At 41.2% G+C, this 13278-nt stretch overlaps 1 protein-coding gene across 1 annotated transcript; it reads right to left on the reverse strand.

Annotated features, from left to right (window-relative positions):
* Positions 1-3963: 3963 nt before the first annotated feature.
* On the reverse strand, positions 3964-12994 carry LOC119421288 (germ cell-specific gene 1-like protein). The gene is made up of 5 exons (XM_037688661.1): positions 12691-12994; positions 9849-9896; positions 7069-7221; positions 4484-4595; positions 3964-4270 (listed from the first exon to the last, which is right to left on the reverse strand). The coding sequence occupies exons 1-5, from the start codon at positions 12992-12994 to the stop codon at positions 3964-3966; spliced, it is 924 nt and encodes a 307-aa protein (XP_037544589.1).
* Positions 12995-13278: the final 284 nt, after the last annotated feature.

Genomic DNA, 13278 nt, shown 5'->3' on the forward strand with positions numbered 1-13278 from the left:
ATGCACATTTTATTAAATTGTTTAACATTCTTGTCCAGTTTGATTTTTGCTCATTTATTTGTTGAAACACGATCCAATGGGTTTCCAGAGTGAATCTAAGTTTTATGCCACAATGTTGGATTTTATTAAAGTACAGTAATTTTCCAGTGACTGAAATGCAACAATTGTGAGGGGGGGGGGGGGGGGTGTCAAAATGCAGAATAAAAAAAATGTGAGGATTGATAAACTAGTGAAACGAGTTTAATCTGCCTTTTCTTATCAGTTGATGCTACAAAGCTTTGAGTTTAGAATGCTGTCTCAGAATTATAATTAGGATGTTAAAAGAAGAGAAAATAAAGAAAATTCCCACTAAGCTGCTTTGAACTGTATTTTACTTCCAAGTCACGAGGTCTAGGAGTTTTACTGTTATTGAAATACAATCTTTAAAAAAATATCTGCTCACAATTAAACCCTTTTCTCCCAAACTGAGGTCAGAAGATGTAAATAAGTGAGCAGCTGCTTCAGACCTGGAACAACCAAACATTCGGTTAGTTGCTAATCAACTTTAATTGAATTGAATCCGAATCTAATTAACTTCATTTACTTTTGTTCCAATAGATGTCAGTGTCTTTCTGTTTTCTTCTGTTCAGTGCTCTGAGATTATTCCTGTTGTGACTTGGCTCTATAAACAGGTGCTGGTCATAAAATTAGAATATCATGAAAAAGTTAGCTTATTTCTGTAATTGCATTCAAAAAGTAAAACTTGTATATTATATTCATTACACACAGACTGATATATTTCAAATGTTTATTTCTTTTAATGTTGATTATAACTGACAACTAATGAAAACCCCAAATTCACTATCTCTGAAAATTAGAATATTGTGAAAAGGTTCAATATTGAAGATGCCTGGTGCTACACTCTAATCAGCTAATTAACTCAAAACACATGCAAAGGCCTTTAATTGGTCTCAGTCTAGTTCTGTAGGCTACACAACCATGGGGAAGACTTATGACTTGACAGTTGGCCAAAAGACGACCATTGACACCTTGCACAAGGAGGGTAAGAGACAAAAGCTCATTGCTGAAGAGGCTGGCTGTTCACAGAGCCCTGTGTCCAAGCACATAGAGAGGTGAAGGGAAGGAAACGATGTGGTAGAAAAAAAGTGTACTAGCAATAGGGATTACTGTAACCAGGAGACGATTGTGAAACAAAACCCATTCCAAAATGTGGGGGAGATTCACAAAGCATGGACTGCAGCTGGAGTCAGTGCTTCAAGAACCACCACGCACAGATGTATGCAAGACATGGGTTTCAGTATCTCAGAAAATTTGATTATTAATTAAGGCCAATAAAAAAATAATTCTTAGAAATGTTAGCCAACTGGAAAGTATGAACATGAAAAGTATGAGCATGTATGGCACTCAATACTTAGTTGGGCTCCTTTTGTTTGGATTACAGCAGCAATGCGGCGTGGCATGGAGTCGATCAGTCTGTGGCACTGCTCAGGTGTTATGAGAGCCCAGGTCGCTCTGATAGTGGCCTTCAGCTCTTCTGAATTGTTGGCTCCGGCGTATCACATCTTCCTCTTCACAATACCCCATACATTTTATGGGGTTAAGGTCAGGAGAGTTTGCAGGCCAATTAAGAACAGGGACACCATGGTCCTTAAACCAAGTACTGGTAGCTTTGGCACTGTGGGCAGGTACCAAGTCCTGTTGGAAAATGACATCTGCATCTCCATAAAGTTGGTCAGCAGCAGGAAGCATGAAGTGCTCTAAAACTTCCTGGTAGATGGCTGCATGGACCTTGGCCCTCAGAAAACACAGTGGACCGACACCAGCAGATGACATGGCACCCCAAACCATCACTGAATGTGGAAACTTGACATTGGACCCCAAGCAATGTGGATTCTGTGCCTCTCCTCTCTTTCTCCAGCCTCTGGGACCTTGATTTCCAAAGGAAGTGCAAAATTTACTTTCATCAGAGAACATAACTTTGGACCACTCAGCAGCAGTCCCAGGTGAGACGCTTCTGACGCATCTCTTGTTCAAGAGTGGCTTGACACAAGGAATGCGACAGCTGAAACCCATGTCTTGCATACGTCTGTACATGGTGGTTCTTGAAGCACTGATTTCAGCTGCAGTCCACACTTTGTGAATCTCCCGCACGTTTTGGAATGGGTTTTGATTCACCATCCTGTACAGGGTGTGGTTATCTCTATTGCTTGTACACTTTTTTCTACCACATCGTTTCCTTTCCTTCGCCTCTCTTTTAATGTGCTTGGACACAGAGCTCTGTGAACAGCCAGCCTCTTTAGCAATGACCTTTGTGTCTTACCCTCCTCGTGCAAGGTGTCAGTGGTCGTCTTTTGGACAACTGTCAAGTCAGCAGTCTTCCCCATGATTGTGTAGCTACAGAACTAGACTGAGAGACCATTTAAAGGCCTTTGAAGGTGTTTTGAGTTAATTAGCTGATTAGAGTGTAGCACCAGGTGCCTTCAATAGTGAACCTTTTCACAATATTCTAATTTTCTGAGATACTGAATTTGTGGTTTTCATTATTTGTCAGTTATAATCATCATTAAAAGAAATAAACATTTGAAATATATCAGTCTGTGTGTAATGAATATAATATATGCAATATTCAAGTTTCACTTTTTGAATGGAATTACTGAAATAAATCAACTTTTTCATGATATTCTAATTTTATGACCAGCACCTGTAAATAAACCGAATTGAATAGAATTTTGTATTCCAGTCATAATTTTTAATCTGAACCACACGAAGCAGACGCCAGCAGCCGAACCACACAAGATGTAAGAAGTTTAGTTTGTGTCTCTTTTAGTTACGTTAAATGAGAGTTTGGTTGTTTGGTGACACATCCATGATAGTGCAACTGTCTTCAATCAACACGAGAATTTATTTCTACTTCAGTGACAACAATGTTCGTTTTCTTCACTTACCTTATTCTCTTTGCAGAGCCACTGCAGGCCAGGACGGGGAATTACTGTAAATACTAGAAAACCTGCACCACTTAAAATAAAGTACCTTAAATGATAGAATGGGGGAGCGGTGGTGCAGAGGTTGGAGAAGGCAAGCCTGTGGTTGCCAGTTAACCTACCTGGACTGACAACAAAATGTGGGTGAGAAAGGTGAAGCACCCACGCCTGTCCCCACCCTCATTTGCCCCACTCTGGGCCCTTGAGCAAGGCCCTTAACCCCTACCATCTGCTCTCCGTGCAACCTAGATAGCAGCTCTCTGCTCCACAGGAAGGACATCAACGTAAAAACTATCACCAAGTCTTCATGCCAGTTAGTTCGCTGTGGCGACCCCTGAAGAAGGGAGCAGCCAAAAGAAGAAGAAGAAATGTTGGAAAAATAAATTGCTTTAAGTTGAGGCTAAGCTGCCTCCTACAATTTGTAGAAAAGCTGCACTGCGTTAAAAGAAATACTGTAAAACTTTCGCCTCATAAAAAACAACAACTGTAAAAATGGGGAAATCTATGCCACCTGAAACATTTTACTGTAATTTGTATAAAAGCTCCACCTCATTCAATGAATTACCATGAATGCAAAAAAAAAGCTGAGCTGCCTAAATTGAATTACCATAAATATAGGAAAACATTTGCAGGTACAAATATATATACACAGACATATTTATTTTAAAAATAATATAATTTAGTAAAAGTTTTCAGTGATCTGGTTTCAGAAAAGTCTTCGTTTGGGTCCAGATCTGTTCAGTTTTCTCAGGGACCCTCTTTTCCGTGTTCATCACTTTTAGCTGCTCGTCCACTCCATCAGTCAGCTGCAGTTTCAGGCTCCTTGAGTTAAAGAAGGCAGATTCTGCAGCTCTTTTCTCTGAAGCATGATTAAAAACATGTTTGGTACTTTCTGCAGGAGGAGACTCTCGGCCCGACTTCCCAGATCCAGACAAGTAGCAAAACGATTCTCTCCTGGTTTGGTTACATCTAGAAGTCTGCTTCAACAATAAGCCTCCCCTTGTTGTTCAGGAACGCCATCCACTTCCTGGAACTCGCATGGCGTTCCTGTGGAGGGCTTGTGGCCGTTCACAAGTTGTTCTGATGGCACTTCTGCGTCAGCTGGCTCTGTAGTCAAATACACGTCCCACATCTGCTCGGGGAGCCCCAGCTCCATCATTTTCTGTTTGATCAGCAGGTTCTTCTCGATGTTGTGCCGCTTGTATTTGAACTCTATGATTGTCTTCGTGTACCTGTTCAGCGTTGTCACCGCGGAGCCCATGCAGGTGCCGAAGGAGCACCACGCCAAGCTGAAAAAAGAGAAATTTAAATTCTACACGTTTGATTATAACGTTAGGATTAAAAACAAAGGAACTACAAAGTCTCTTCCTACAAATCTTCCCACGGATACGACTTGACCGCCCAAACAAGTTGAACTAAAGATCAGACATTTATGTCTCTCTTGGGTAAAATGGTTCACACAACTTGTTGAGTTGACCAATGTTTTACAGAGCGTTGCTTACGCATAAGACCAGCTGTAGTCCCAGGTCTTGGGCCTCCAGTCCTCTGGTCCCATAGAAACCGCCAGATGGAATATGGTGGTGAACATCATGTGGGCCACCATCCCACAAAGGCCTGAGAAACAGAGCAAAGCAGTTCCTCCTTTTGAGTTCTTTCCACTTACACAGTGAAACTGGTGTAATACCAACGATAATGAGACTCGGGTTCCTTTACATCCCAGTTTTTTGGATAATATTGATTTTGTTCATCACAAGAAAGTTTCTGGCGGAGTTTTGTTCAGATACATGAACCTCTGTCCAAAGCTGATGTACGAAATAATCGACTTGTTGGAAAGAAACAAACTCTGTCCAAGTTTCAGCTGAGGTCTTACATGGTCTTTACTCCCTTCAACATGTCTCCATGTCATAAAGAAGACAGGGTCTCAGAAGACCAGGCAAACACCAACACCTTAAACCAGCCCACCACCACTGTTTGACCATCAAATGTCCATCCTGAAGACTTTGTGAAGGGACTGATTTAAAGCAGACACTTCCCATTGCAGTGGGGGCTGAGATGGGGTAGAGGCAGGGCAGCCGACCCGGGACTCAAAAGTCCCAGGTTCGATCCCCAGTCATTGCACATCTCGTGGTGTCTCTGAGCAGGACACCCTATCCCTAATTGCTCCCCGGGCACCTTCAATAGCTGCCCACTGCTCCATCTGGGGGTGGATGGGTTAAATGCAGAGAGACAGTTTCATCATTATATGGGAACGTTGTAGTCTGCTAAAATGATGTTTGGGCAGTTTTTCATCAAAAACTGAGTAAAGGTCGTATTCCTAATCTGTATGGCAAAAGCCAAATGAAAGAACAAGTACATATGGAACTGTTTGGGAACATGGAGCAGAAACATCAAGCATCCGTTTATTGGAAACGGACTAAAGGCAGCCACCTACTATTATCCACCTGGAAAAGGGTTTTACTCTTCTATCAACGTTAATGTGGAGCATACAGCAACGTGTCCCTCCACAGATGTTATATCAAAACAACCGGCTCCGCACCGTGATGTGTGCGGAACTCAAGCAACGTGTATTCTGTGCCTCTCCTCTCTTCCTCCAGACTCTGGGACCTTGATTTCCAAAGGAAATGCAAAGTTTACTTTCATCAGAGAACACAACTGGACCACTCAGCAGCAGTCCCAGGTGCAACGCTTCTAACACCGTCTCTTGTTCAAGAGTGGCTTGGCACAAGGAATGCGACAGCTGAAACCAGTGTTCTTGAAGCACTGACTTCAGCTGCAGTCCACTCTTTATGAATCTCCCCCACATTTTGGAATGGGTTTTGTTTCACAATCCTCTCCTGGGTGCAGTTATCCCTATTGCTTGTATACTTTTTTCTACCGCATCGTTTCCTTCCCTTCACCTCTCTATGTGCTTGGACACAGAGCTCTGTGAACAGCCAGCCTCTTTAGCAATGACCTTTTGTCTCTTGCCCTCCTTGTGCAAGGTGTCAGTGGTCGTCTTTTGGACAACTGTCAAGTCAGCAGTCTTCCCCATGGTTGTGTAGCCTACAGAACTAGACTGAAAGACCATTTAAAGGCCTTTGCAGGTGTTTTGTGTTAATTAGCCGATTAGAGTGTAGCACCAGGCGTCTTCAATATTGAACCTTTTCACAATATGCTAATTTTCTGAGATAATGAATTTGGGATTTTCATTAGTTGTCAGTTATAATCATCAACATTAAAAATAAATAGACCTTTGAAATAAATCAGTCTGTGTGTAATGAATGAATATAATTTACAACTTTCACTTTTTGAATGGAATTACTGAACTAAATAAACTTTTTCATGATATTCTAATTTTATGACCAGCACCTGTATACAGTATCTACGTATATGTCTAAAGAGCCCTGATTGTATAAACCATGTGAAGCCTGAATATTATTGAAAACCCCGAGGATTAAATCTGTTTTAAAGACTGATTAATTTACAAACGGGTAAACTAAGCCATGAGATAGATGTGATACAGAAGCATCAGCAAGGTGAGGAAAATAAACCTGGCTGATTCTGGCCATCCTCAGCCAACATTTAGCCCACAGCTGTTTTTTCCTCAGGATTAACACAAAACAACAAGGGGATGGGGGGATGGGAGTCAGGCGCTGGAAGGGAGGTCCTCTGGGCAGGTCTTGGCATGGCCCAAAACCACTGCCCCGATTCCAATCGGATTACTCCACAAACCAACAAATCCTCTGCTGCAGCGGGTGGAGACAGTAGAGTTAGCTGCTCTGATGCTCCACTCTCAGCTTCATGTCAGCCCCTGTGACCTCTTGCCCACCTCCTTCTCTTACTTACTGATTGCTCCTCTTGTGGGCAGTCGCGTGAGACAGTGCGACCAAAGGCAGCTTGTTCACATCAACCGATACTTAGAATGAGCAATTCATTCAGGGATCGTCCTTCAGCCAGAAGATCACAGGTTTGACACCGAACTCTCCTCATTAGTCTTTTGTTGTGCTCCTTGTTTTAGGTCACTTTGGTTAAAAACTTTGGTGAAAGTTTGGTTAAAAACTTTGGTGAAACTTTGGTGAAACGGTGCGTTCGGACGTTTGGCTGTTACCTGAGAGGGCGGTGCACATGGCGGCGAAGGCACTGAGTTTCAGCTTGTTCATGATGCTAAAGCAAGGGCACTGCTCCAGGATCATCAGAGCCCCGCCGATGAAAAGCAGACTGAGGTACAGGCTCTCAGCAACCACACACAGCCACAGCACACCTGGAAACACAGGAAACACCGAGTATGTGTGTGTGTGTGGGGAGATCAGCGCTACGGTCTTCATTCACCCTGTGATTGATGCACAGTCCCACCCACTGACATACAGAACCTTAAAATGTATTCACACACCTTTAAGCTTCCCTGTTTTGTTACAACCACCAACCCTCGCAGCGTAGTTACCTCAGGTTATGTTTCAGAGCAACACGAGGTAGCGCACGATCGTGAACTGAAAATGATGCAGGGGTCAGGACTTCACAGATCTGCCTGTCTGTCTGCAGGTCTCAGTCTCCACCAGCTCAGATTGGATGGAGAGCGTGTGTGAACACCAACCTTCAAGTTCTGCTCATCTCTCATTTGGATTTAGGTCTGGACTTAGAGCTGACCTGTTCCTTTGTAGATCTGGTTGGATGTTTCAGGTCATTGTCCTGCTGGAAGGTGAACCTCTGAAGTCATTTTCAGCCTCTGACGGGTCTTCTTCCCAGACTGACCTGTATTTATCTTTGTCCTTCTTCACGTCACCTAACAAGCGTCTCTGTATCATCTGAAGCAAAGCACCGCCACACCATGATGCCGCCGCCACCGTGTCTCACTGTGGGGGTTGGTGTTTTCAGGCTGATTTTCAGTGTTGGTTTGGTTTGACTCCCCTGCTCGGCCTTGGAGCAGGCTAACTTATCAAATTTCTCCTGGGATATGTGTAAACTAAGAAGGATCTACTCCATACAACCCCCCCCCCCCCCTCCCCAAAGTACTTCTGTGAACACTTATCAGAACTGTACCAGCTGACAACGACATCTTATCAGGACTACGGTGCTATCTGGAAGTGCTTCATGGGCAAATCTCACTGTCTTGGCATCAAATGCAACGTGCCTATAAATGTGCTTGCTGGTAGAGTCTTGAATCGTGTTCTGACAAGGACAAGGTGTGAAGAGATCTTTTTTTTGTAATACCACTATCCTTTCCTCATGGTCTTTCCCCTTTTTCCATCTAAAGAATAAGGGGCTGCGCTCTTAGGAGCAGCAGAAACGTGCGCTCCGCCCATCTTTTGGACGACTGTACGAACATAATCTCACTGTACTTCAGTGCAAAGATAATGAAGCTTATTCTGACTCTGATCTGTGCAGAGCACCTTCCTCCACATGTCTGATGTGTTCCTTCTTGCCTGGAGGCAAACTTCAAACTCATCCTCTTCTGTTTTCTTCCACACTCTTCCTGCCACTCTTCCATGAAGGACAGATTTGTGGATTAATAATTGTCTCGTGGACAGATTGTCTCACCTCATCTGTGGATCCCTGCAGCTCTTCATGTCACCATGAGCTTCTTGGCTGCTTCTTGGTTGATGCTCTCCTGGATCAGCCTGGTGGTTTATGTGGACGGTCATGTCTTGGTAGGTTTACACGTTCTATTTTCAGATGATGGACTGAACAGAGCTCCTTGAGATGTTCAAAGTCTAGGGATACATTTTATAACCTAATTTAGCTCTAAACTTCTTAACAACTTGGACCCCTGCCCTGTCTGGTGTTCCTTGATCTTCATGATGCTGTTTGATCACTAATTTTCTGTCACAAACACCAGTGGACTCAACAAAACAGTAAAAATGAATTTTCAGTGAAAATGCTGCGTGAACGCTGAATGAATTCATGGAAATTTGTTAAAGAAGCTGAAACTAACAGATGTTAAAGGAAACGAGCAGAAAAGATGTGAAAATGAGCTAAATAGAAGCTAAAAGTGGCACAAGAGTAGCTAAAAGGAGCCAAACATTATCTGAAAGCACTTAAAGTAGCAAAACCCTAGCCTAACGATAAAAGGAGGTGAGCGCTTAACAAAAAGTGCCAAAAATATTAGATGAAAGTAGCCGAACGCTAGCTTAAATTAAAAACAGCTGTGCTCTAATTTGAGTTTATGATGTTTTACAAACAGTCAGAGATTTGTTGAAAATTACTAAAGAAGTTAAAAGTGATTTTAAAATAACTGAAGATTTAAAGTCCTTGTAAAGAAGAGACAGAAAAGAAGAAAGGACCTGAAGGATGGACACAGAAAAAGACGGTAAGGATGCTTGAAGAGACAAAAGGAGGCAAAGGGACAAAATGGACACAATGGGGACAAAACAGGACAAAAGAGGACACAGCTGGAGTCAGTCCACTGGCGACAAAGAGTTTAAAACTTTGAATGGTTGCAAGAGATCTCATGTTTTAAAATGCAAAGTTAAAAAAGGTAAATATTTAAAAGATCAAAATCTATAGCACCCATCGCCCAAACGAGCCGAAGGTTTTCATCCACAAACAGCCGAAATAGAGGGACATATATGGATCGCGGTAGAGTCCAAAAATCACACGGAGCCAGAATAAAGAGAAACAGGAATAAAACCCGTGTGTGCTGAGTTTTTACAGCATGCAGTGACGTCTGGAGGCCTTCCGGGTTTTACTTCCGATCAGAGCAAACGAGCTGAATATAAACGATTTCGCCCGTTTTATATAAAAATCTGACGATCAGGAATTATTTTCCTTCTCCACGCTGTGTTTCCCATGGAAGTGCAGTGAAAACATGAAGTTAGTGACGAGATGATGAGAAGGTCAAAGGGTGTGAACTCTCCTGCAAGGCACTAGTTCAGGGTTAGGATTTCAACCGACCTCTCTGATGCTCAGGAGCGATCTCTGCGAAGCTGCGACAGTCGAAACCTGCGGAAAATACAAGATTTATTTTGAAAATCTTTCCAGGAAGAACAACAAGCATCAACGCCATTTTTAAAAGTTGGTATTTTGACAATTATTCTTTTTTATTTTAAGTTAAATTGTTAAAAACATCAAAAGTTTTTTTTGTTTTTTTACTATTTACATATTTTCATGATGCGTCACATCAGGAAACATTTTGTTTGATAAAAGTTGTTTGGAAAATGTTTTAAAATTTCTAATTTTATGGAAATCTGTTGCAAAACAGAAGAAGCAAAAACAGCTAAAAGCTACCACGACTGTAGCTAAAAGTAAAAATGAGCAAAATATCAGATACATGCTTAAATGAACAAAATATTACCCCAAAATAGCTCAACAGTAGCCAAAAGCAGTAGGTAAAAACTAAAAGTGGCTAAATCATCAAATAAACAGAAATGTAGGCAAAAGCTCAAAGAAGAAAAATAGTAGCTAAAAGGAGATGAAGCAGTTGCAAAGAGAAATTTAAAGTGCTCTCTGTGCATTCTTAGAAAAGTATGAAAACTAAAATAATTAATTGACAAAAGTTACACAAACCAAAAGTCACAGCTGTAACACCCCGAACGAGCCAAATGTTTTCATATGAACGGTTAAAACAGCCGAAAGTTTTTCTGAAGTTGAGTCCAAAAAACAAAAGAAACCAAAAACAGGAAAACATTCATCAGTCACTTTTCTTCATTAAATAATAATTTTAAAAGAAGTAAAAAACTGAATATGAATAATCACAATACATGAATAATATACTGAATATTCTGTTTGGAGAATATTAATAAAATAAAAACTTAAAAATGTTATAATTAGCATTCCTAGAAGGAACAAATTTGATGTGTTGCTTTCTGTGCAAACTCTGGTTCATGCTTCAAGTTGAGGAAACTTTTAATGTCTGAAAATAATCAGATGCAACAAAACTAAAATATTACAGAAAATAAAATGTTATTTAAAACTAGAGAAATGTCATTTCCTGCGAATGCTTATTCGTTCATTTATTCAACCTTCATTTATACAGATCAATTCCATTATTGCAGAAGAACTTGATGCAAAACAGCTGAGATTAGCTAAAAACATACTGAAATGTAGCTGAAATGAAAGAACAAGTGTAAATTAGCAGAAGAAAGCAGAAAGAACACATATTTTCTGAATTAGGTTTAAATAAGCAAAAATGAGCACAAAAATGAGGAAATCATCTAAATAAAGATAAAATTAGCAATAAGCATCTAAAAAGTAGCTGAAAATGCAGAAAGAAGCTTAAATTATGAGAAAGAAGTGTAAAGAGCAGAAATGAGCTAAAATAAAATGGAATTAGCTGAAAAAGCTAAAATTTGCATAAAACAGCTAAATGATAGCTGAAATAGCAGAACAAGCTGAAACTTGCTGAAAAAACTGAAAGGAGCATAACAAGCTGAAATTAGCAGAAAGAGGTTAATGAGGCTGAAAGTGGCTGAAATTACCATGAAAAATGAATTTATCTGAAAACAGCTGAAATTAGCCTAAAAGCTAACTGAAAAGGTAGAACAAGCTTAAATTAGCAGAAGAAAGCAGAAAGAGCACGTTTGTCCTATCAGGCTGAAAGACACAGAAATGACCATAAACAAGTGGAAATTATCTGTAAAAGCTGAATTTAGCATAAACAGCTGAAAAGTAGCTAAAACAAAGCAGAAAGAAGCTTAAATTACTCAAAAGAAGTGGAGAGAGCACTTTTGTTTTGTTGCTGAATTAGGCTGAAAAACGTTGAAATGAGTGCAAGAAATGTGGAATTAGCTGAAAAGGTTTAAACTAGCATTAAAAACAGCTAAATAGTAGCTGAAATAGTAAAAAAAAAAAAAAAAGCTTAAACTTAGAGAATTAAGCTGAAAGGAACATAACAAGCTGAAATTAGCAGAAAGAAGTTAGAAGAAGCACAAATATGTTGTAGTTTGCAGAAAGAATCAGAAAGGAGCACAAAACAGCCGAAATAAGCTGAAAGTAACTAAAAAAATGTTTAAATTAGCTGAAAGAAGCTGAAGCAGAACAAAATACGAAAGGAGCAGTAAAAGGTTGTAAACAGATCTAAAGGATGTCAAATGAACTCTATTCATTTTCTGTGAGAAAAAATGGCAGAAAAGGCTAAATATTTCAAAAAGCTAAAGTTGCACCAATACCAAAAGTCATAGCAGGATTGTCCCAAAAGAGCCGAATGTTTTGATTTATGATTTGTTAAAATAGATTGAAAAGTGTGGAACGAGAAAGATAAGAAAAAAAAAGATGCTGAAAAATGTACAGAAGAAAGATGGATCACCGTGGAGTGAGTGCTTCATAAACATTTAGATTAAATGTTTATATATAAAACATACCTGAATTATTCCTCTCATTGCAGCCGAGCTGCAGATTATTTAACTTAATTGTTTCCTGCAACATGATTCAAATCAAACCAATTATTTGACTTCATGTTGGAAGAGATTAAAGAAGTTAGGATTACACGATTGTTCCTACCTGGAGTCGTGTTTCCAGCTCTAATCTCTTATTTTAGTGTTGTTGTTGTTTTTTTTGCACGTGTGCATGTTTCCTGCATTTGTTGTCTCTGCTCACGTGCACAGTGGCGTTTAGATTGCTTTACGAGTATTAACATTTACTGAACGTCCCTCAGCATGTGAGGCTTCTGGAAACGTTTGTCACCTGAAATGAAGGATTCAAAAATTTTGTTTGAGCTTAAATTCTCGTGGACGAATCAGATTTTATGAGCTGGACACAGGAACCGTCTGAGTCTGCTGCTCCTTCCACCCGACCTCACCGTTCATGTCGACGGCCTGCTCGCAGGAGAAGAAGATCCCGGTGTGGAACTTCCTCATGATGAACTTCTCCTCCCCGGTCTCGAAGATGTACTGCACCTGCCGGCTGTCGTTCAGGTTGGAGCTGTTGAAGCGGATGCAGAACATCTGCTTCTCCTTCACGGGCGGCCCCGTGCAGAAGGGCTTGGCCACCTTCCTGGTGCCCTCGCACCAGTAGCTGGTGGTCACCGCCGACACGGCGAAGGCTAAAGCCACGAAGTTGAGGGCGAGAGCCAGGGAAGCCCGGCGCCGGTGCTCCAGCCCCATGGTCCAGGCCGGGCCAGAGGAGACAGAACGGAAAGGCGACTAATCCTGGCTTGGAGCGTGCGGCCGCAGGGCTTTTCCTCCCCGCAGAAATGTCAAATCTTCATAATCTTGTTGCCTGTGGGGCTCCTTCTGGACCGCGTCCCTCCTCCAGCTCTGTTCTTCTCTGAACCTCCACAGGAACCAAACAAATCCTCCTGCACTCCTGACTTCATCCCACACGTCCGTTCACGCAGGATCACCCACCACAGACGATAAATTCTGCTCCGGTTTGCGTCTCTGCTGAG

Source organism: Nematolebias whitei, chromosome 15, assembly GCF_014905685.2.
Source record: "Nematolebias whitei isolate Nwh7 chromosome 15, NemWhi1, whole genome shotgun sequence".
NCBI classification, from domain to species: Eukaryota; Metazoa; Chordata; class Actinopteri; order Cyprinodontiformes; family Rivulidae; genus Nematolebias; species Nematolebias whitei.

What these genes read in the sequence shown, in the direction of transcription:
- LOC119421288 (XM_037688661.1), bottom strand. Translation starts at nt 12,994, where the DNA reads ATGGGGCTGGAGCACCGGCGCCGGGCTTCCCTGGCTCTCGCCCTCAAC. An exon ending in GCAGGCCGTCGACATGAACG is followed by an intron (nt 9,897 to 12,690) that starts GTGAGGTCGGGT and finishes TATTTTCCGCAG; the next exon opens with GTTTCGACTGTCGCAGCTTC. An exon ending in CGCTCCTGAGCATCAGAGAG is followed by an intron (nt 7,222 to 9,848) that starts GTCGGTTGAAAT and finishes CTGTGTTTCCAG; the next exon opens with GTGTGCTGTGGCTGTGTGTG.